This window comes from Trachurus trachurus (assembly GCF_905171665.1).
Source record: "Trachurus trachurus genome assembly, chromosome: 19".
Lineage (NCBI taxonomy): Eukaryota > Metazoa > Chordata > Actinopteri > Carangiformes > Carangidae > Trachurus > Trachurus trachurus.
In genome coordinates, this window is record NC_139913.1 from 19,640,226 (window position 1) to 19,661,575 (window position 21,350).

A 21,350-nucleotide genomic window follows, 5' to 3' on the forward strand; every position below is an offset into this window, starting at 1 on the left:
CATCTCAGTTGGGTTTAGGTCAGGTGACAGTTAACACTTTTGTGTTGACTACATAATACTATGTTCCTTCATCGATTACATCTACAATGTAGAAAGTAATAAAAATAAAGAAAGACCACTGAATGAGTGTCCAAACTTTTGACTATAGTGTACACAGTTAGTTATATCAGTCTTCTCATATAAGTCTTGTTTATGCTGTATATGCTCGTTAAACACTTGATTTTAAAATATGATAAAGGTTAAAGATTAAGGTAACAATCCACGGCATTTTAACAAAGTGCCAGCAAATAAATGATCCCCTGAAATCAGTCAATAGTGGCAGACTACATTTTGTTTTTTAATCAGTATCTGGTAGGTCTCTTCCAGGAAAAGAAATCATCTGCCCAGCAGATGTATTTTGCATTCCTTGCAGCAGCAATATTGGTTTGTTTGGAATAAAAAGAAGATGAACTGAGTGGTTTTTGAGGAAAGAAAAAACAAAACAACTGCATAACACATGTTTCAGAATAAAAGTTTTACTCAGAATTTCCAGCAGAATTTCAAATACAAAAGTCACAGAGTAAACATCTCAACAATAGTTTGTCATCTTATAAATTAGGCTTTTGGAAATATACAGTTGCATGTAAGTACCATTTGTGGAGGTGAGTTTGAGTGGGACATGAAGTAGACAACAATCACAGATGAGGGTGTGGTCTGTAAAGAACATTTTGGATTGGTAACTTAAATAACAGCAAATATACAGCACATTATGGACTGTTGTAGGCTACCTGTCTAGTAACCTTTCACACCAGTACCAGACTTATTTTTGTTTTTACTATGCCTTTGTTCCTTAAAAAAAGTCCCAGAAAAGAGCTTGCACTGACAGAAAAAAAACACATTTTAAAGTAAACTGGACAATGCTGATGATAAGTGATTCTGAATGATTCATTTATGTCTCAACAGCAAATATTTACAGTCGTTTTAGATTGTACCATTGTGCAGAATCCATACGCCTTTTCTGCTTTCTTCAGAAACAGAAATCCTGTGTCCCTCTTAAATTGCCAACGTGTCATTTGGTTTATTGTAGCTTTGCCTGGCTGTCAAGGCCTGTTATGTTTTTTTTTTTTTTTGCCATGTAGTTTAACTTTAGGCACATCTCTTTGCAGCATTGGCTTCTTTCTGGGCTTTTCCCCATAAAGATATTGTGCTGTTAAGTGTTTTTGGACAGTAATGAGAGCTATAAGCATACTTCGGACACTTGTGGTGGCAGAAGTTCCAGTTTTTAAACAAACCAGCAGCATGCTTTAATCTGGTTTGCAGCCGTCACACTGTCGCCACAACCAGGGCTTTCTACTATAGGAGTGAATCTCTCACATACTTTGTCAGCCTGGTTGTTGTAAACCTAGAGAAAGTCAGGAGCATTTGTTGTATTCATATTTCAGGAAATCGAAAATGAAGAAAATACATATTTTGTACAGTAAAAGCTTTGGTAACACACAATTTCTTCAAGATATCCCTGTCGGCTACTAAAAGTTTTTTTTAGGGGCTTTGGTGAGTAGCCATTCAGTCCCAGCCAAAATTGTGGCCGGTCATTTGGTAGAATTTGAGATTGAAGGGTCTGTAGAAGTCTCTGAGCCTAAGCAAGACCTCAGAGGGGATCTGGGGATGGGGCCTGCCCTTTGACTTCCCCAGGCAGCGCGGCCTGCTACTCCCCTCTGGCTTCTTTAAGCAGGGGAAACCTTTGGTCTGGTTGAAATAGAAGTGCTTGTCTGTCACCACACGTTTGAGTCCTAGAAAGTCCTGGACCCGTCCCATTTCGCCGGCCGGGTCCGTCACGAGGCGTTCGCCGCTCACAAAGAGGAAGCGTGAGAGCGGGAAGTAGCGCAGCCAGTTCTCCAGATGCTTGGCGTAGATGCCGATGCGCACGGCGCTCCAAGACGTGTCGATGAGTCTTGTGGTGGCGTTACGGAAGGCCAGGTTCTGGAAGGACGGGAGTCCGGGAGATTTGGACAGAGTCTGGGTGTAATCAGAAACAGCCCGGGTCACGGGGTCACGCACGACCACGATGAGCTTGGTGAGGCGGCTCATGGAGAAGACGCGGCGAGGGGCTTCTTTGGTGATGAAGTAACTAGGGGTCTTCTCCATGGTGATCTGACCTTCCAGTGTACGAGGCATCAGGTTCCTGGATGAAAGAGAAAAGACAGACAGAGGGGGAGACAGCTATTAATAAAACTGTACTCTAAACATTCCAGGAGGTTATGGTTGAAAAAATGCCAACATGTGCCTGATGTTACAAAAATAACATCCATATATTAGAAAAAAATGAATACATTCTTTTAATATTCTCATAATTCTCAGTACATTCCTGTGATGATGCCTCTTTTGCCTTGGAGGCTTTTTGATTTCGGTTTGTAATTAGTGGGCTAAATCTGTGATTAGAGGGAGATAAACATGACATTAGCTGCTGGCATTGATGGAGTGACCATGTCAGTGCAGACTGGGAGAGCGTCTGTGGATGGCTACTGTAGGAAAACCACAAGGCTATATTAACCTCAGAAATGTAATTTCCTCTCATCCACTGCCTCCTCCTAAACTGGCTCATAACTGCCTGGACTCTTGCTCTCCTCTTGTTCTTCCCTTTGCTCCTTGGAGCTGGGGGAGCATCCCACAGGACAGACATAATAGCCACATAACTGTCACGCTGCTAGTATTTGTAGTCTTAGAGCGGGAGTTGGAAAAGTTGCTGCTGCTATATTTTTTACTTTAATTCCTTGTTCCCCCTATTTAAGCGCACTACAAACTAATCTCTGTCACATTATATAAACAGTATAACTTACTTGAAAAATTCAATCTATTTCTCATTAAAACACCCAGTGGTGCTGTTGCTGTTGCTATTTGCATTTTGCCTAGTGTCAGCTGGTTTCAGCCCTTTATCTGTTTGTGTCTTGACTTTGTGCTCACATAGCCTATACAGTACAACATTTTTAATACAACCAAATATCCCAATAAAGATGTACTCTATATGTTTTTCTGTGTCTGCTGTCAGACAGTGGGACAAGTATGAAAAATGGGATCACCAAATGCATACATAAAAAATAACGGGTGTGCTGTAATTTTTTATATATTAACTTAAAATGATCATTCAGAAAGGAAGATCAGGACTCAGTCACATCTGATAAAATATAATATAAACTCCTCAGAAAAAGTTTGGAAACATTATTTCAGTCATCACAGCACATTTTTGGGGGGCGCTACTCAAACGTTTAGCTGTGTTGCTCATTCCACCAATGCAGGATTCTTACAAGTTGTACCTTGTTGCAAAGGTGACTAATCAGGCTTTTCAATTATATAAAATGCAACACCAATTGGTATTATTAGAGGGGAGAAATGAGTTTATATCTGGAAAATATAACGTTGGTACAAAAGTTGCCAGGTTTGTCAGTACTTTCTTGAAGAAAAAAAAAAACATTTCAAGAAGTTGGTATTTATTGTGACAAAGACCTCTACACTATAACCAATGGGGAAAGTTCCTCCAAAACTCAGCCAATGGTGTAATTTGATCACTCACTCAGTCATTAAGCCTCAACATGTTAATTGTCCGGTCCCTGTAGTTCAGCCAAAATGACACAATGTCACAGTGTTAACTACCACTCCTCCACAACCTTAATTAAACATAGAAACAAGCCAAAACAAGCAGCCAGTGCTGGTTGGGTGTATTTACTGAACACCAGCTGCTAGCTAACTTACTGTTAGCCCCCAGTAATAGCACATATAGCTTCCCAGAAGTCCCTCCTAACAGCTGAGAGCTACATACACCCTCTAATAGGAACAAAACAAAGGTAATATCAGGCTGTAGATTTAACAGTGGCTAATGTTGGACAGCCAGATAACAACACCATATGAAAACAAGACAACTGTGAAGTTACAACACGTGGATTAAGAGTGTTAAAAATAATACGGATTTATTATGACTATTTTTGTACCTTGGCCATCGTTTTTATTGGTCCCAAAGTTTATAGGGATTTTTCACAGCAGCAGACACTTTGACTTGTGATATGAGGAAAACACAGGTGTTACTAATAACCTTAACGATGGCTCTGTGCTATTCGAGTGTCCCAGCAAAGCCACGAGAGTGTGACAGAGAGCCAACATGTACAATGGAACTGAAGCAGTTCATACAATTTGGGGCCATCGTTAACTTTATTAAAGGCACCTGTGCCTTTTATACTCTAACATGTCGGAGCGTCGTCTGTGAAAAAGGCTCGCTGCCGACATCTGGAAAAGTAGGAACAGGAAAAACAAGAAAAAGAAGTCAGTCTGGACAAGAGACACGAGCAGTCAGACAATCAGACACTTCGAGCCAAACCTTTTTTTGAAAGAAAAAAATCCATCTGAGTGAAGCAATTTAGATAATCTGGTGAGACTTCTGGCTTGTTTACAACCTCTCTGATCATTTGACCACCTGTTTTTTCCACATCTGACTTTGTTGTAGTGATGTCACCATGTTCCCAGATCTTCGCGATTACATTTCTGAGTGCAGTGCCATTGTAACTGTGACAGTAATGCCGTCCAAACCTGGCCAGTATAGGCTGGAATGATCTTTTCATTTGTTAAATATCTGGCTGCACTAGTCGCATTAGCGATACCAACAGAAACAGCAGGAAAAAGACCCATAACATGGCATGCCATGTGTTCTCGTTCAGTCCTGGTTATTGCCTTTGGCCCTGTGATTGTTATTATCATCAGTGGTTGAGGTATTCTAGGCACACTTTGGCTTTCAGACAACTGGGCTGCCCTTTTCCTCTTGATCTTCACCCCTACTTAGATGACTCAGAGGCTGTGAAGACGTAGTAGTACCTCAGAAAGTTCAACAAACCCCGACTAAAGCCTATGTTTGACTGAGGGTCCGTATAACGTGCCAGAGCAGATTGTATATAAAACAAGGGAAATGGGAGGGAAAGGAAAACCTATTTGTCTTGTGTCATTTATTTCATTCAAATGCTACTGTAACGCTAAAATGGAATCTAATAACCTCCGCTGTGAAAAATATCCTGCCAATTTTCCTCTCTTTAGAAAAAAAAAGAAAGCCGAACCAAAAAAATACAGCCCATTGCATTGAGTTTGAAAATACGCTTCAAATTTCAGTTTGCGTTATAGAAATCTAAGCAGTGAGGAATGCCAGTGTTGCAACTGTGAAAGATCTCTCAGCTAATTTCCATGCTTCCCCCTCCCTCCTCAGCAGGCATGTGGTGACGGTTGGGTCGGAGTCTTCGTGGTTGGTCTGTAAGTGAAGGGCTTATGGGGCTCTGAGCTCTGGTGTGTGGTGATGGAGCCGACTCCATTCCCCTCTTTCTCTGATCCAACACACACACTCAGCTCCAAGTCCGGCATGTCCCCTGGCATGGAGCTACGAGGGTAACACCAAATACACAACTTATGGTATTCATAAGAAACCTCTAAGTTGTATTACAGGGCTGGGACAAAACAAAACTGAGAAAAATACAGCAAATACCAAAAGGGAGAAAAGTTTAGAAAAACAATTCTGCTTGGCTCGCCTCTTCATCGATGGATGTATTACAATGAGCATTTTAGGCCAAAGTGAAAGCTACAACCTAGTGCCCTGAAGCCAAGTCTCTGAGCCTGTCACCACATGATGTAAGTGGTAATATAGTTTTTATGAATCTGGGTCTCAGAAAAAAGAAGCTAAATTTCTCATTTGGATCCAAGGAAAGTTTAACAACTCTGGGAGGAAATTCCACCCTTGGATACTGTTACTCCCATGTGTCATCAATCTGTGATTTTGTGGTAATTGCAAGTTGTTTTGCTGCATCTACTTCTCCTTAGGTTGTCTCCTACCTTTCTTTCCTATTTCCCAGAACGACTCTCAACACCCCCACAGAGAACATGTCTGAGCCATCAAATGAATATCAGTGCAGAAAAAAAGGAGAGTTGCATCCTTTCATCACCATCATTTTTGGCTGCAATTCACTTGGGTCCCTTAATATTACTGTCTGGGAGGGAGTTTTGATCTTTTATGATAAATTTCTCTCTGTATGACACTTTAATGTTAGTGGCTCTTGACATAATCTCTAGGCTCTAAAGGGACCGCAACTAAAGACTGACGTTTGCTGTTGACGTTTCAAGTTGTGGAAACATCAAACATGGGTTGTCTCCCTGGAGAAACCTACATAATATTCTATATTTTGTATATATGAGAGCAAAAACTAATAATTGGTAACAAAAAAGAAAAGAAAAGAAAAAAGATGGAGGATAACATGCAGGGTAACAAGTTTTTGTATTTTCCTATGAGTGCAGGCAGTGACATCCACTGCCCACAACCAGATCTGAAAGCAGAAACAACTGAGGTGCCGGTCTGTTTGCATGTTTGGTATTGTGTTAGCGAGTCTCTAGCACTATAATGGATGTTTAGTTTTATCCAATCAGTCTAGTGGAAGCCACAGTGCTCCATGCAAGGTTGAGTGGTGCTGCCATTGACATCATGTTTACATTCTGGACCACAGGCCTGTAATCACAGAGCAGCCTGGCTACTAAAAGAAAGCCCAGGAGGAGGCCACACACTGGAGGTTACAAGGATGGAGGACAGGGGGCTTCTAACAGAGAGGGAATAGGAGGAGAAGAAGAGGAACAAGGCAAAGTGAGGGAAAGAATAAAAGGAAAGAGGGAAAGGGAGGTAAGAGCACAGATGGAGGGAAGAAAAACAGCAGCAGCTTAAGATGGCATGAAATCTTCTCATTAACCTGGAGCTGCGATTCAGAAGCATCTAATCTGTTTTTCTCTCACGAAGATGAAAACTCAGTGTTTGTTCTTTTTTTTTCTTTTTTTAAATCTGATATCAGCTGATGTGTATGATGCTGCCAACATCAGGCCTCTGAATGGTTTCCAAAAGAGTGTTTGGGGGAAACCTAGTGACCTGATGTTTGTTTTCATCACACCTTCAACTTCACTGTTAGCATCTGGAGCAGGAATGTGGTCGGGCTGAAAGTGCGCAGATGTGCGTTTATCTGTGCGTACGAATGTGTCCAGGCCCTTGAAACACACATTTAGCTGTGGTCAGTGTGGGTGGGCTGAGCTTTATTAGGGCCTGTTTAAAGGACTCTGGGCTAATAGACCACTGTTTAGGATTCAGGAGTGACCTGTGTATAGTGACCTCATCAAAAAAAACCAATAGGGGAGGAGCAAGAGCTACTTTATGTGGATGCAGTATAGACAAACATTATTAGAACAGCATTTTCCACGCCTGGCCTAAAATCCAAGTTGAGGTAACTATAGTCTAAATTTGGTTACAATTGAGTTAATAGCAGACTCCTGTGACATTTTTACTAAATAAAAAATGAATGTGGCACAGAAAATGTACAATTTCCATAAAACACTGTGCAGAAATTGCAGTAACAACGAAATGGAGCTAAAAACCAGGCCAGACCGCACTCTGCACTCTGGCTTACCTTCTGCCACAGAGAGACAGCTATATGGAGTTAAAGGTGGCTAGTGGTGAGATAGCCACAGTTAGCTTTAGCAAAGATATCTAGTTTCTCGGACTATGACAAAACTGCTTAAAATTTGAATTTTTAAAAGACATCTTGGGAATTCTGTTTGCCACACACTAAATCCAATCATGATGGAGAAAGAAAAAAAAGAAGCTAAAGATGAACTTGTCCTGCTAACGGAGAACTACCCCAGCTTTTGGATGCTAATTGATTTCACACTACAGTATGTGATGTGCATTTCCCACTGTCATGAAGACGTTTGTCTGGCCGGCGCATGTAGATTTGTTTTGGAAACGTCGGAAAGAAGACGGGATTTGCTTTTTTTTTTTTTTTTTTAGCAGCGTAATGTATCTATTCATATCGTTTTGTCAGTGGTCCGACCCGACCATGCCTTCCAGAGGTAGGCAAGAATTAGACTACTTAGAAATAGTGTATCTTCACACTGATGGGCTCATTTGCTGTTGTAAGTAACAGAGACACATCAGCAGAAACCAGAGACTTTTGCATATCCAGTTAAAAGCTCCGTACAGGGGCTTTAAGTGTATTCAGATTTAGACTTAAAGGAAATAAAAGTTAAGGATTAGTGTTTGATCTTCCTTTAAAAAAAAAAAAGTCTTTGCCAAGTGTCCTAAATATATGCAAGTGCAATAGGCTACTAAATTTTTTAAGCATCTCTTTTCATAGATGCATTAAATCATACATTAAATTGGGATATAAATTCAAGTTATGGTATTAGAAATGGTAGACTGTGAACCAAACTAGGCCAAAAGATGTAAATGTACAAAGGACATTAAGTTGTAAAATGATCCTGAGGACATAAGGGAATCACTCCGCTCTTCCTCTGTAGAGTTTACCCAGTTTTTCGAAAATGTGTGTGTGTGTGTCTCTGTGTGTGTGTATTTCCAAATAAAAAAGGACACCTGCAGGTTCTGTAAACACAGCGGCTATTATCGCCTTTCCAGTGGGAAGCACACACATCAGCCATTTTCATTTCTGTTTGTACACCACCCATCTTACTCTCTCTCTCTCTGCCTTCTGCTATGACAAACACACACATTCTCACAGCAACCATCCGAATATTCCTTCCACAGGATGGATCCACATCTGGGAGCAGTTTGTGTGTGTTTGCGTGTGTGCGTATATGTGTGTGTGTGTGTGTGTGTGTGTGTGTGTGTGGCGGAGATGAGGGAGGTGTTTCTGGGTTAGGAAGTTTCCCTCTGGTCCCAGGGTTTGGGAGCTCTGAAAGCTGTGATCTGTACTGGCTGTGCTGGCCCAGACTCCTGGACCCTCTAAATCCCCACCAGCCTGCACTGCACGGAAATACACTCTTCTACCCTGAAGGTCAGAGGCAGATGGTTGTGATTCAGAGGGCGAGACCACCAGGGGATCACGGGGGATCATGTAATGCAACATGTCATCATTTACAGCTCTCTTTTTCATACATGCTGCGTTTCCCCCTCTTTTCCTTCCTCGATCTCTCCATTTCCATCTCCTCCTCTCCTCTCCTCTCTCCACTTTTCTCCGACTTCAAAGTCTCCACTTGGCCTCTACTGTATCCTTCAAAGTGAGACTGTTATGAATACATTTGACATGTGTGAAGGAATTTTAAAACACATTGACATCCTTGACCACTACAGAGGGACATACGAAGACACGTAAAGTCTGCGTGTGTGTGTTCAAAGATCTGTAAAAGCTGCTGTGCGGAGGCAAAGGCTTGTTATTACTGATGGCAAATACAGGGCTGAGCAGCTTCTGTGGGCTGATTACAAGTCAGCGGGGACTGTAAGCAACTCAATAAAAGAGGAGGTAAAGTAGTGCTTCTCTTTGTGTCTGTTGGAGGTGAGCCATTGCATTAGTTGGATGATGTTGCTGGCCTGTAACCTTTCGTTAAATGTATCCATTTCTATGAAAAACAAAAAAAAACTGAAAACCTCTTTCTGGGATATTTTAACTTTTATTTTTTTCAAGTTGTTAGGCTGCCAAAAGTAGATTTTAGGGCTAAAGTAATTCATGATAAGTATCTGGTTTTTGTTGCTAAATGAGGTTTCACAGGTTTTTCCTGTAAAGAAGAGGAAAAATCAGGTGGGAACCATCTATGCCTTTGAGTTTAAGGACTAAAAAAAAAAAAAAAAAAAAAAAAAAAAAAAATCTGGAGACTGAATATTACTACAAGTTCATACATCAGCCCTTTACACAATATCCGCATTACATAAACCCATACTGCCCACGCTTCATGTTACTGCATCCCCGCTTCAGCATGTGTGTGGCGGACTATTACACAGTCCGAAGGTTACCGTCTGGCAGACGCGCCCGGGTGGTGAGGAGTATTTTTGCCGAGGAGGTTTGCATCACTGGGGTAGGTCGGTAGGAAAGAGCTGAAGAATGTGTCTAGCTGAGGGGAAAAATAGAGGCGTAACAGTTAATAGAGACATCACAGGGCTCTGAGAGCGATGAGTGAGTGAGAAGTAGTCAGTCAGAGTTTCCTCTGAGAAACCAGGGCAGCCCTAATGACAGAGGAAGATCTTAAAGCTACTGACTGTTTGAACCGGTGGTATTAGCGTGCAGCCTTTGATGACTGATGTAACACGGTAAATTATCTTAAAACAGAGGCTTGGCGTTTTGGGAAATATGCCTATTCACGGTCTCGCTGAGAAGGAAAAAAAATGGCACCCATCACTGAGGATGTAACTAAAATTCAAACAAGAGGAAGTGAAGGAAAAGACGAATCTCAGACGCAGAGACAGCGAGAAAAATGTCGAGGAAATGACGAACAGGAAGAGAGGATGCAGTGATTATGTCTTATGATAGTCTAACAACTTGTAATGACCAAATAAAGCTGCGTGCCCCATGTGTTTGTGTCCATATGTGCAAGTGTAAGGAAATGTGTACATGTGTGTGTGTGCAGATTGCTTCCACCCCTTCTGAGTTATCAAATGGGAAAATCTCCAGTGGAGTTCCTGCCGGGCCCACAGTGGCCTACTTGTGTGGCTTTATCGCTGAGCTGCGAGGGGCCTCGGGGGCCGCGGGGGGCCCCACCCTGTCTTTGCCCGGTCCCCTGAAAGCAGGCTGGACGCACTGATGATGTGGAGAGACGGGCAGATTACAGAAGGATGGTTCTTGTGATGTCATGATGTCTTCACCACGGTTACATAACTGGGCTGTTGGTAGGATGGTGTGATGAGCTTGAAGTGAATGTGAGCTCAGTTCATTCTAGGTGAATGGTAATTTAAATGTAATATTGGTCAGGGGGAGTTTCATACTTCGGTATGAGAACATTAAAGCTGACACGGCTTGTTGGTTCAGATTCATTGAAGTAATTTAAACAAATTCACTGGTTCTGATTGATCAGATATGATTATTTGCAGGTTGGATTGAATTTCTGTAATTATATACTGAAGATATTTACATTTTTTGAGTTTTGTTTGGAAAAATGATACATTTAAAAATGTCATCTTGATTGGGGTGAGGCCTGTGTGGATATTATTTCCTGATTATGCACCAAATGATTCATTTTTCTTGACAAAATAAAAAAGGAAATTATATTAGCCTCAACTCTAGAGAACATCTTTATATCAACAAGTGTTTAAGATATCTGGTCATTTTGAATATACTAAAACTGCATTTGAAGATAGGAAAGTCTTCATCTACACTAAAAGAAACTTTTCACATATACTTAGATATGATAAATAAAAAACACATGATAGGCTACATGTTTTCTTATACATGAATAAGTGAAAAGATAAAACTGTATGGTGTATTGTTTTACAATAAGCAACATTAAAATACAATATATTCTTATATTTAAAAATCTAAATATTATGATGTATTGTTGTGTCACACTTTTCATGACATCCAGACCCAACTAAACAGCTGTTTCTTATCTTTTCACCTGCAGTGCAAACAGATTTACCCCAGTTAAAGATTAACCATGAGGTAACGTGTACATACTGTAATGTTTACCCTCTGCTCTCTGACTCAGCACAGGCGACAGAGAACACAACCATGTTTTCACTAATTAAACAGCTCACAGAGTACACACACACATGTGGGACACACACACACCTCAGAAACACTGTAATCGACTCAATATGGACTCTCCTGCTAATCTGGCAACTCCCCAGGTCCCGACCAATAAGAACACCCGATACTGTCCGATCATGAAAACCCACTTCCGAGCAGCTCGGGCCTCGCCGCTCCTTGTGGTTTCTGTAGCTCATTGTTAGCAGTGTCTTAAGCTGAAAAACGGAAATCAGTGCTGGCAGAGGCGCGGCTTTTACAACTGGAAACAGTCCATTCAGCGGTCTGCTATTAGTGCCATCTATCAGGCTCAACAGAGTGGACTCAGCGGGCCTTGGCTCCGTTTACACACACATCAATATATATACAGGGCACGGCAGAGTTTGGATGGACATGAAGCAGCTAGGAGCTGGTGTTGGTTTCCAGATGTCCTCCCACCGCCCTGTCTTGTTTGATGTTTTGCTTGTCCTCGAATTCAGCTCCAGCGCTCTGTGCCAGAGTTTCAGGCATAATTAATCTCATTTCCTCCCGAAACCAGCGCAGACATCAGCGACAATTAACCAATTCTTCTAAGTTGGTTAAATCAAGCTGATGGGGATTTTGTAGGGAGGTTTAATAAGCTGACAAAGAAAGGCGTGTTCCTGCGGGGGATTCTCCAGGTTCTCACGATACCTATACCCACCCCCCTCCCCTTTAACCCAGTCAGCCAGTCAGACATTAACCAGAGATGGACACCAGTACGAGGTCTACGGCCACACACACACTTATACTTAAACACACACGGTCAATAATTACCTGACTCTCCAGACAGAGGAGTAACTCTTCTATCAGACACAACCAAACAGCTGCAATATAAATGCTATTGACATAATCTGAGAAGTGTGTTGATGTCATTTTACAACCCTTATGTTTTTTCCACGTAGAGCGGCGGGAAAATCCCAAAGACTGCAGAATTAAAAAACAAATTCATCTTGGATATATTGTAATTTAGAGATGAAACAAGAAATTGATTATTCAATAAATCGATCTCCATGAAATCTGGAACAACTATTTTAGTATCTGAGTATCCAAACAGGATTTAATCTTCCCCAGTCATCATTTTGGGCTTTTGTGAAATTGACATACATTGACATACATTTTACAGACCAAACAGTTAATCTAATGATTGTAAAATTAATCTGCAGATTAATCATGAAAATAAATGTTAATTGCAGCCTTCAGAGGAAAACATTTTATCAGTCTTCAGTTTACTGATACTGTCACACGTGTTCAATGATGTTGTGAAAAAATATTCTAATTATATTTTTGAATTATAAATTAAGAGAAGACCATCATATTATGTTGTTACACACTTTACACATACCCACATATGCAGAATTATCCCTTCCAGATAATTATATTATTTGATATACAGTATAATTTTTTTTTTGAAAGTTTATTAGATCAATATAGAGGTGTTAATTCAGCCTACCCTCACTGGTGGACAAAATAATAGAAACACCAGTTTGTTTCTAAAACTGAACATTAACCTTCATGAAAGCAGGACTGTTGTCTCAGACTGTACTACCCTGCACTAGTTGTACCTAATAAACTGGTAACTGAGTGGGCTGCTTCGCTGTGGCCCCCCGACTCCATCATAACTTTAACGCTTGATAGAACTTAAATGAGTGAGTTTTATAAACATTGACCCAAATTGTGATGAATAAAATTAATTTTAGAGAGCTAAACTTTTTTGTACCAGATTGTAAACATGTCTCTTTTTGGGCATTTTATCAAAAGAGTTTCTGGGGATTGACTCGCTTTTGGAGCCGGCCTCAAGTGGCTATTTGAGGAACTGCAGTTTTGGCACTTGCATGTTGGCTTCGTTTTCATCTCTCAAGGCTACCCCTCACTATTTTACTATCAATGTTATTAATAAAGACAATACTTTAAGGACAGGTTGATACTTTTGAAGTCCATCTAAAAAAAAAGAAAACTAAAATAAAGGCCATATGTGCCAAGAACAGCTCTGATCAAGAGATCCCCTCCAAATGAAATTTTAACATGGAATGAAATATTTTTCTTCATGAGTGAGACAGTTTTCCTCACACAAGCTTCCCTGTCCTTATTTTTCATTTCCCATCATGCTCATTTAAGACAATAAAAGGCTGATGACACAAAGAATTGAGAAAAAAATAGGTTGAGAAGAATCAGGTTGTGAATAGAGGACGATTATGCTGTGCTGCATTAAATATGGTGACTCATCAGTCATTTCAATTTCACCGATCTCTAGCAGTCTCTCTATCTGCTCTCTGCTCAACAAGGATGCCAGGTTTCGTTGAGTTTGTGGTTGGAGGGAAGCAACAACGTTACAGTATGTCTTGAGTGTTAGAATTGAAGCTGAAATTAAAAACCTGTTACAGCTATGACAACAACTCTCTTTCTCTCCTCCGTATCTATGATTGAAGTGCAGTGAGATTCATAGCATCTCTAGTGATCCTCCTATCGCGCATCTCTCACCAGCCATCTTATTTCATTATTTCTGACTAGCTGAGACTCGGCATTGCAGGGAAGGGAAAGGTCAACCAATGACAAGCTGTCAAAATATAAATGACTGAGTTGAGTCAGACCCGTTTTTTCACTGACTAAAAATCCATACCTATCCCACAGCAATTTATCAAGTCATGTTTGATTATGCCCTAAAACTCTCCCCAGATTAATTTACATATTGTGTTAATGCTGACACAAATGTCCCCAGCATGTAAATAGCAGCACATGTCATGTTCTGTTTATTAGTTCTGACAGACTTGCTGGATAGTGTTGCTCATATTCATGGATGTAAGCGAGTAGTTTTTCCTTCCTGAACTTCTGCAGACTCAAATACTCGCAAAGCAACGGAGCCTGTCTCCTGCACAAAGGCTCCTTTCATCCAACCAGATCTATACATTTCCTATTTTTCCAAATTCTTCCCTGAAAGCCTCTCTTTGCCCCAAAAACCCCTGTGTCAGTCTCTGTGCAACGTGCAGCTATACCCAAAGAATTTGAGCGGAGAGGAATTCATCCCCTGTGATTGGTAGAAAAGTCTAACAGGAAATAAAACCTGGACATTCCTGTCTAGGTAGTGCATCCAGCATCCAGCTGAATTATACAACATGAGTCTTCAGACCGAGGAGGCTATGAGCAAAAGAAATGAGTCGATAAGGAGAAAGATTTAGAGACAGAGGCGAGAAATATTGACTGTAAGGAGAGAAAAAGAGAAAGAGGCTCTAACAAGGGCGAGAACTCATCCAGTGGCTTTACATTACACAGTTTGAGTGACCTGAACAAGCCAATAAATCCACTCCAGCAACACTCTGACTGTGGGGTATAAATGTCAGCAGTGGAAGGGAGTAACAGCTCCTTGTCAACAAGATTGAATATTCAGAAGTTAATTCATTTCTGCTGCAACAGCGTGATAAAGGCAGAGAGAGAGAGAGAGAGGGGGGGGATCAATAGAAAGGACCTGTTTTAGGTGATCGATATCGGGAAATGACATTTATGTCTGCGGGATACTTATGGTGTCAAGAAAAAGCTCAGAGATGCTGAGAGCAGGGCATGGTGGGACGGCGTGGACTTCAGGTGAAGCCCAGGCAGCGTGAATGAATCCAAGCTCACACACACACATGCTCACACTCACTCACTTGCACACCATGGCTGTCTAAACCCTCATTCTCCACCACAAAACCACAGAATCGTTTCCAGCAGATGGCAAAGCCAAGGCTTTTCCACATATAAGCATTTTTTTCTCAAACAATTTGCCAAATGCTTCCTTTAAGGATGTCCTTGTGTTTTACTTGGTTACCAGCTGAAGCCAGAGGCCAAGACTCCTCTCTCTGCGAGCTCAAAGACACAGACAGCACTTTGAAATGAAGCGCTCTGACAGAGAAGAAATGTTTAAGTGATACTTTCCAGGCCAGTTACAGATGATTTTTTTGGCTTTGCATGCTACGGTTCTGTTTCAAATTGATGTATGTGAATCACCGGGTACTTAACATGTAATTACGCTAAATGAATAATATTTTTATAACATCATATGATATGTGGAAGTATGGAATAGGCAGGAGGGCAGAGGAGGATGAAAGAAAGGAGCACGGCGAATGGAAGTTGATTATTCATGAGCCACTGAGGAGCTCTGGGATAAATCAGAGCAGGTGGATGTTGATCAATACTTAAAATGCATTATTAGGAAAAATATTTAGATTGAAGATACACGTGAGGTGATGCATTAGAGCCAGGGAAAGCAGAGCAAAGGGAATGAACAGAGCTCTGCAACCCCCACAGCCCTGTCAGATGACCTCAAGTAACCCTTTATTGACACGATGCATCATGTTCAAACACATTCATTTGAACTGCTTTCAAACTGGATGCTATTTTAACACTATATAAATTCAGATATTGTAAGCCTCGTAAAATGGATGTTAGACAACTGACAAAAAATAGAGTGCTTTTAGATATTTCAACATAATTTATGCATTAGGCTAATATTAGTTTTAGCTATGTGTTTATCCATTACAATTAGCTAACAGTGTCATCAAATATTTATCTCTGAGGGTAACTGAACTTTTAGCAGTTTTAGCTTTATCTGTCATATCTATTATGTTTAGCTAACAGTTTCAAATATAGCCCAATATCCATTTAACCACTGGTCTTAGTTCATAAAATGTTGTGTTCAGGTTGGTGTAATCCTGTCGTAATGACGCTCAAGTGATGATAGAATATATAATATGTACAGTTCGCATAATTTGATTGATATTTAAGATGTAGAGAGCTGATAAAAACAAATGAACGGTCAAAGTTGTCATTGTCATCGGCGTAGCTACTGAATTTCAAACACCAGAGATGCACTGAGTAACGTGCAAGAAATCATTCCACCTTAAAAGTGCCCGGTAGCTGCCTGTGGCCATGTGAATTACATCATTAATTAGACTAGTTAAGAGTAAAAATAGAAAATATCCTGTCATTCATCATTCTGTTCAAATAGAACGTGTGTGCATGTTGAAAAACGCACAAAGCCCCCGTACATGTGTAAATGTCTGTTATAAATTGATGAGGTTTTTATAAAAACCAGAGCAGAGGAGTGTCGAGAGAAATGTAGTTTAAAACCCCCACCTTACTGTAGGTGAGCTCCAGTACTTTAACAAATAGCACTGCATTTCTGCTTATAGAGCTGGACTATACTTTTAAATCAGATCATAATTTCTATTTTTAAAATTAATCAAACTCCCCCACAATCTGCTCTTAAACCCCTGGCAACCGGAGAAGGACCCCTGGAGACGCACGCTGTAATAATGCATGGATGGCGTTGCTTGGAATAGAGGTTCCTCGTATTTCAACATTTACATCTGTCTCGTATAAAAATAAGAGAAGTCTCAATAACTCTCAGTGCTTGTCTGTAAGCCGGTGAACTACACAGCCCATGGGTACAATAAGCTTCCCCCTATAGTGCTAAATGTTGAGGTGGAGGAAGACTGAGAGGCTCATCACGCACCAGTGCTCCGAGGTGAGGGGGTGGCTCGGTGGCGGAGGTGTTGACTAATGCTTCATAAGGCCTTGTTTAACTGTGACTGGGAGCCTAATCCCTCTCACCCTGTCTGCATGTCCCTGAGCTGTCCATTTTAATGCCTGTCCTATCATTACGCCGGTCCAATTCACACGGTGTTGACACGAGCTGTCAGCGGATTAGTCCCGAGCAAAAACACACGTTTCATTATGGCTTCAAAAGAGAATAGAAGAGGAAGGGAAAAAAGAAAAGGTGAACGCGTCATGTCTGCGTTACTAAATGAGTACAAGGTAAGGTCAGTTTCCTGTCAACAGAAAGCAGTAGAGGGACTTTGTAAAGGTCGCTGCTCCTTTCACCTTTAATAATTTCTATTCACATCAATAGCAGATCCTATAGAGAAAGTCTGGTTTCACCATCTCACTCACACTCACAGAACAGGAAAATCTTTTGTTGATAACTCAAGTAATAATACTTAACATATTACTCAAAGGGTTAACCCCACCTTCACAGCAAGACAAGTTTTCTTCCACCGAAATTGAGTCATTCATTCATTTCAGATAGATAGAGAGAAAGAAATAGAAAGAAATAGAGAGTGAGAGTGAGAGTGAGAGGGAGAGGGAGAGAGAAAGAAAGAGAGAGAGAGAGAGAAAGAAAGAAAGAAAGAAAGAAAGAAAGAAAGAAAGAAAGAAAGAAAGAAAGAAAGAAAGAAAGAAAGACTAAGCAAGCCAATGTGAATAACCAATGATTCCAGCAGGTTGTGCAGCCAAAGTTTAACCAAACCGAACTTTGACCCTAAATACACCGAGCAACAAGTGTCCAAGTAGTTCCTGGCATCAAGAGGATTCACAGTTATTTAACTGGAGCTCAAAGGCAACTCTTCGCCTTTGAGCATCTCACTGAGTTCTGTAACTCTCCTGCTCAAAAGCTACAAGGATAAAAAAAATAAAAAAAATCTAAAGCCTGACGGAAAATGTGAGACGGGTCGGGACGGGTGCATCAGGTTGGAAAATTAATTCTGAGATAGATTATATGTTGACATAGTTCATACTATCCTATACTTTGCCGTGTTATTTCCTGCTGTTTGTTTTCTCAGACTCCCTGTTCCACCCACACCGCATATCTACCTGAAACCACCACTCTGACATTTCCAGTTGACCCCAGTTAACCCCCTCAACCCCTCTGCTCCCTTAAATATCTCCTTACAAGTCTCTTTCAAGACAAGTCATGCACGCTTGAGTAAAATATTCACATTTGGAAAACCCTCAACAAATCCTTTTTTCATTTTCACCTTTACATTTGATACTGAAATGAGATTACTCTAAAGACAATAAAGGGACACAGATGATTAGATCAGAACAGATAGGAAATAGTTACTTAGAAATTCTTTTTTGTTTTGATAATGAGGTATTTAAAAAAAACAAAAAAAAACTGAATATGCTGTGATTGAGGCTTTTCACAATTGTGGATTTGCTTTCCTCATCTTAAAAACTGAATATCATTGGATTTCAGACTAAAGACTGGAAAAAGATGTTGCCTTAGAAATTATAATGAGGATTTTTTCCCTCACAAAAGAGATCTAATCTAAAGGGACAACCTGGTAAAATAAAGGTAAAATAAATACATTACTTTATGTCATGACATGCAACCCTGTTGAGGTGAGATTAGAGTTTATTCTTTCTTCTTGTATCGATGAAAAGTGGTTCATCTCAGGGCTTTTGGTTAAACTGCCTCAACAAGCTGCTGTTGACAGGAAGCATATAGCTCATCACATAAGCATCAAACACTTTGAGCTTGAAGGGAAGCCCCAACACCTCGAACCACACTAACTGATAAGAAAACGAAAGCATTGGTACACACGTACACACACACACGTACACACACAAACTTTGATCTCTGATGTCACTCAGTGCTGTTCCACCTGAGCCTGACGTGGAACGATCATTACCCGTCGGTATTGATCTTGCCCTGCATCTCTCCGTCTTCTTCTCTCAGCACGCGTTTCTCGGCCACACCTCTACATTCTCCCCTCTCTTCACCACATCTCTTTATCAAACTGTCATTTACTCCCCAGACCTCTTTTTTCCCTCATTCTTCCTCTGTAATGGTTCTCCACCGTCTCTCTCCCTCTCTGTCTCTTTTTCTCAGATCACTATGAGCCAGTCATATCCACTGAAATATGAAGCCTCGTCTGGCCGCAGCCACGTAAATCACTCTTTTACATGTATCCCTTTTATTTTTCCTTCAAATGCCTAAATTTAAGACGGATCTACACGCTGCTGCCCTTAGCAACCGTTTGTTTTTGACTTGGCTTCATTAGAATAACCTCTATGCAGGCTGTTTATTTAGGCTGATCCTCTTACAATCACATGTCCACCACACGGAGGGGTCATCTTGCATCAGCACCATCCACTACTACGACCCATCCTCCTCCCTCCCTGTGTGATCAGGGCTGGTATAGTGAGGGAGGCCCCCGGGGGACCAAGACGGACACTTAGGGAAGCTGCGTATCAGCTCAATAAACAGCAATTTATTGGCAGGGGACTGAATGTGCTGCCATCCTTGGAAGCTATCAGCAGAGCGTCCTATTGGTGCTGAGAGATTAATGAAGAGAGGAGAGGAGCCACACCAGCATGAAATGATACATGAGAGGGCACAGAAACATTCTTCTGCTGGACTGATTGTAACATAATGTTCAGTTGCTGTTTTTTTATTTATTATATTTTTGGGGGTTAATATAAGGAACTGAGAAACTCAAAAAGGAAACTAAAGGATTGCGTATATTCAGATTTTGCCACATTAAATTATTATTTGATCCCAGGCTGGTCCAAAAAAAGTAAAGCAAATGTCTTCGATACATGATACTAATGAAGTGGCATCAAAAACCACCACAAACAATGAGTCGTCCTATGTGCATTATGTGCCTAATTAAATACAACCCTCCCATCTCATCAGCAAGTCAGACACCAGATGCTTTGTGAGTAGCTGTTGCAGATAAAGAAAGGTTACATCATGTTTTTTCATGATTGAGCAAATTTACAATAAAGTAAATGAAGATGAAAAGCAGAATCCAGGAACTTGTGTGACAGGGGCCCCTTTTGACCCGATTTTACTTGCCTGCTATTAACACCAATTCTAATGCAACAGATACATAGGAATATAACAGGAATAGTATCATTCAATATTTAATGAATTTATGATAAATGAAGGGCACCATGTAGTCTGTAACATTTGACAAATAAACCCGCTTAATTAAAAAACAAGAATAACACACTTATACAGAACTTTAAAAAGGATTCTGCTTTAACTTTAACTTTCACTTGTTTCAGCTGACGGAAGTGACAGTGAACAGCTACAACTTCTGTTCAGGCCACGACTTCTGACCTGAACCTTGACCCTTACACTTCATTACTGTCCCAGTCATTTCCCCATGCATTTTGTTTGACCGAGCAAAGAAGGTCGTGATTTTTGATAGATTAATTATATCACCATCAAGTAAAAAAAAAAGAAGAAAAAAAGAAAGAAAACAAAACAAAAGAAAACACTTCTTACCTGTACCATTCCAGTCCCTTATCGTAGAAGCGGTCGAAGAAGTGCGGCTCTGCGCCCACGGCCCTCACGTCCGGATGGATGCGCAGGAACTCCAGCAGCGCCCGCGTGCCACCTTTCTTCACCCCGATGATGATGGCTTGAGGAAACTTTTTGCTGCCGAAGTTATTCGCTATAGAGATATTGTTAGATGAGGCATCGCTGCTCGACAAGTCCGACAGCTGTTCCCGGACGAACGAGACCGCGGACGCGTTATAGGCGCCGAGCTGCTCCGGTGACGCGTCTTGTCCATCACTGCTGAGGACTTTATTATTATTCTGAAGATTAGTTTGTTGATCATACACGGGCCTGGGCAGGGAGTCACAGTATCCGTTGAGGCAGTAAAAGAGGTAAGTGAAGAGAATGATCATGGTAAAGAAGAAGGACAGCTTGGACTGCACCCTCAGGTGTCCAAAGTTGAACCCAGCTCTCCATTTACTACATCCCATGAGTCGCAATCCTGAGCAGGAGGACACAACGCAGGAAACATGGCACATCAAAGCAGCTCATAACTACTGTCTTTAAGAAACTCACTCAAGCTGGGAGCAGCGCTTTAAACACATCGTGCCACAACGGCAAGTGGCGCAGAACTTGTCCGGCGCACTCCACATGTTCCGCGGCTCATCTCTCTGTCTCCCTCTGTCCTCTTGGTTTCTTGGGGTTCGTTAACAACTTGCAGATTTCCCCCGATAACTTGAGCGATAAGTCCCCGCGAGGCTCAGCTGAGACGCCTGTGCTGTGAGTTT

The 21,350-nt window shown here is 41.1% G+C and overlaps 1 protein-coding gene across 1 annotated transcript; it reads right to left on the reverse strand.

Annotated features, from left to right (window-relative positions):
- Nucleotides 1-1,542: 1,542 nt before the first annotated feature.
- On the reverse strand, nt 1,543-21,101 carry LOC311002561 (heparan sulfate glucosamine 3-O-sulfotransferase 6; the record flags this gene model as incomplete). Its single annotated transcript, XM_083993961.1, has 2 exons — nt 1,543-2,161; nt 20,569-21,101. 2 exons carry the CDS (start codon nt 21,099-21,101, stop codon nt 1,543-1,545), a joined length of 1,152 nt encoding a protein of 383 aa, XP_083850087.1.
- Nucleotides 21,102-21,350: the final 249 nt, after the last annotated feature.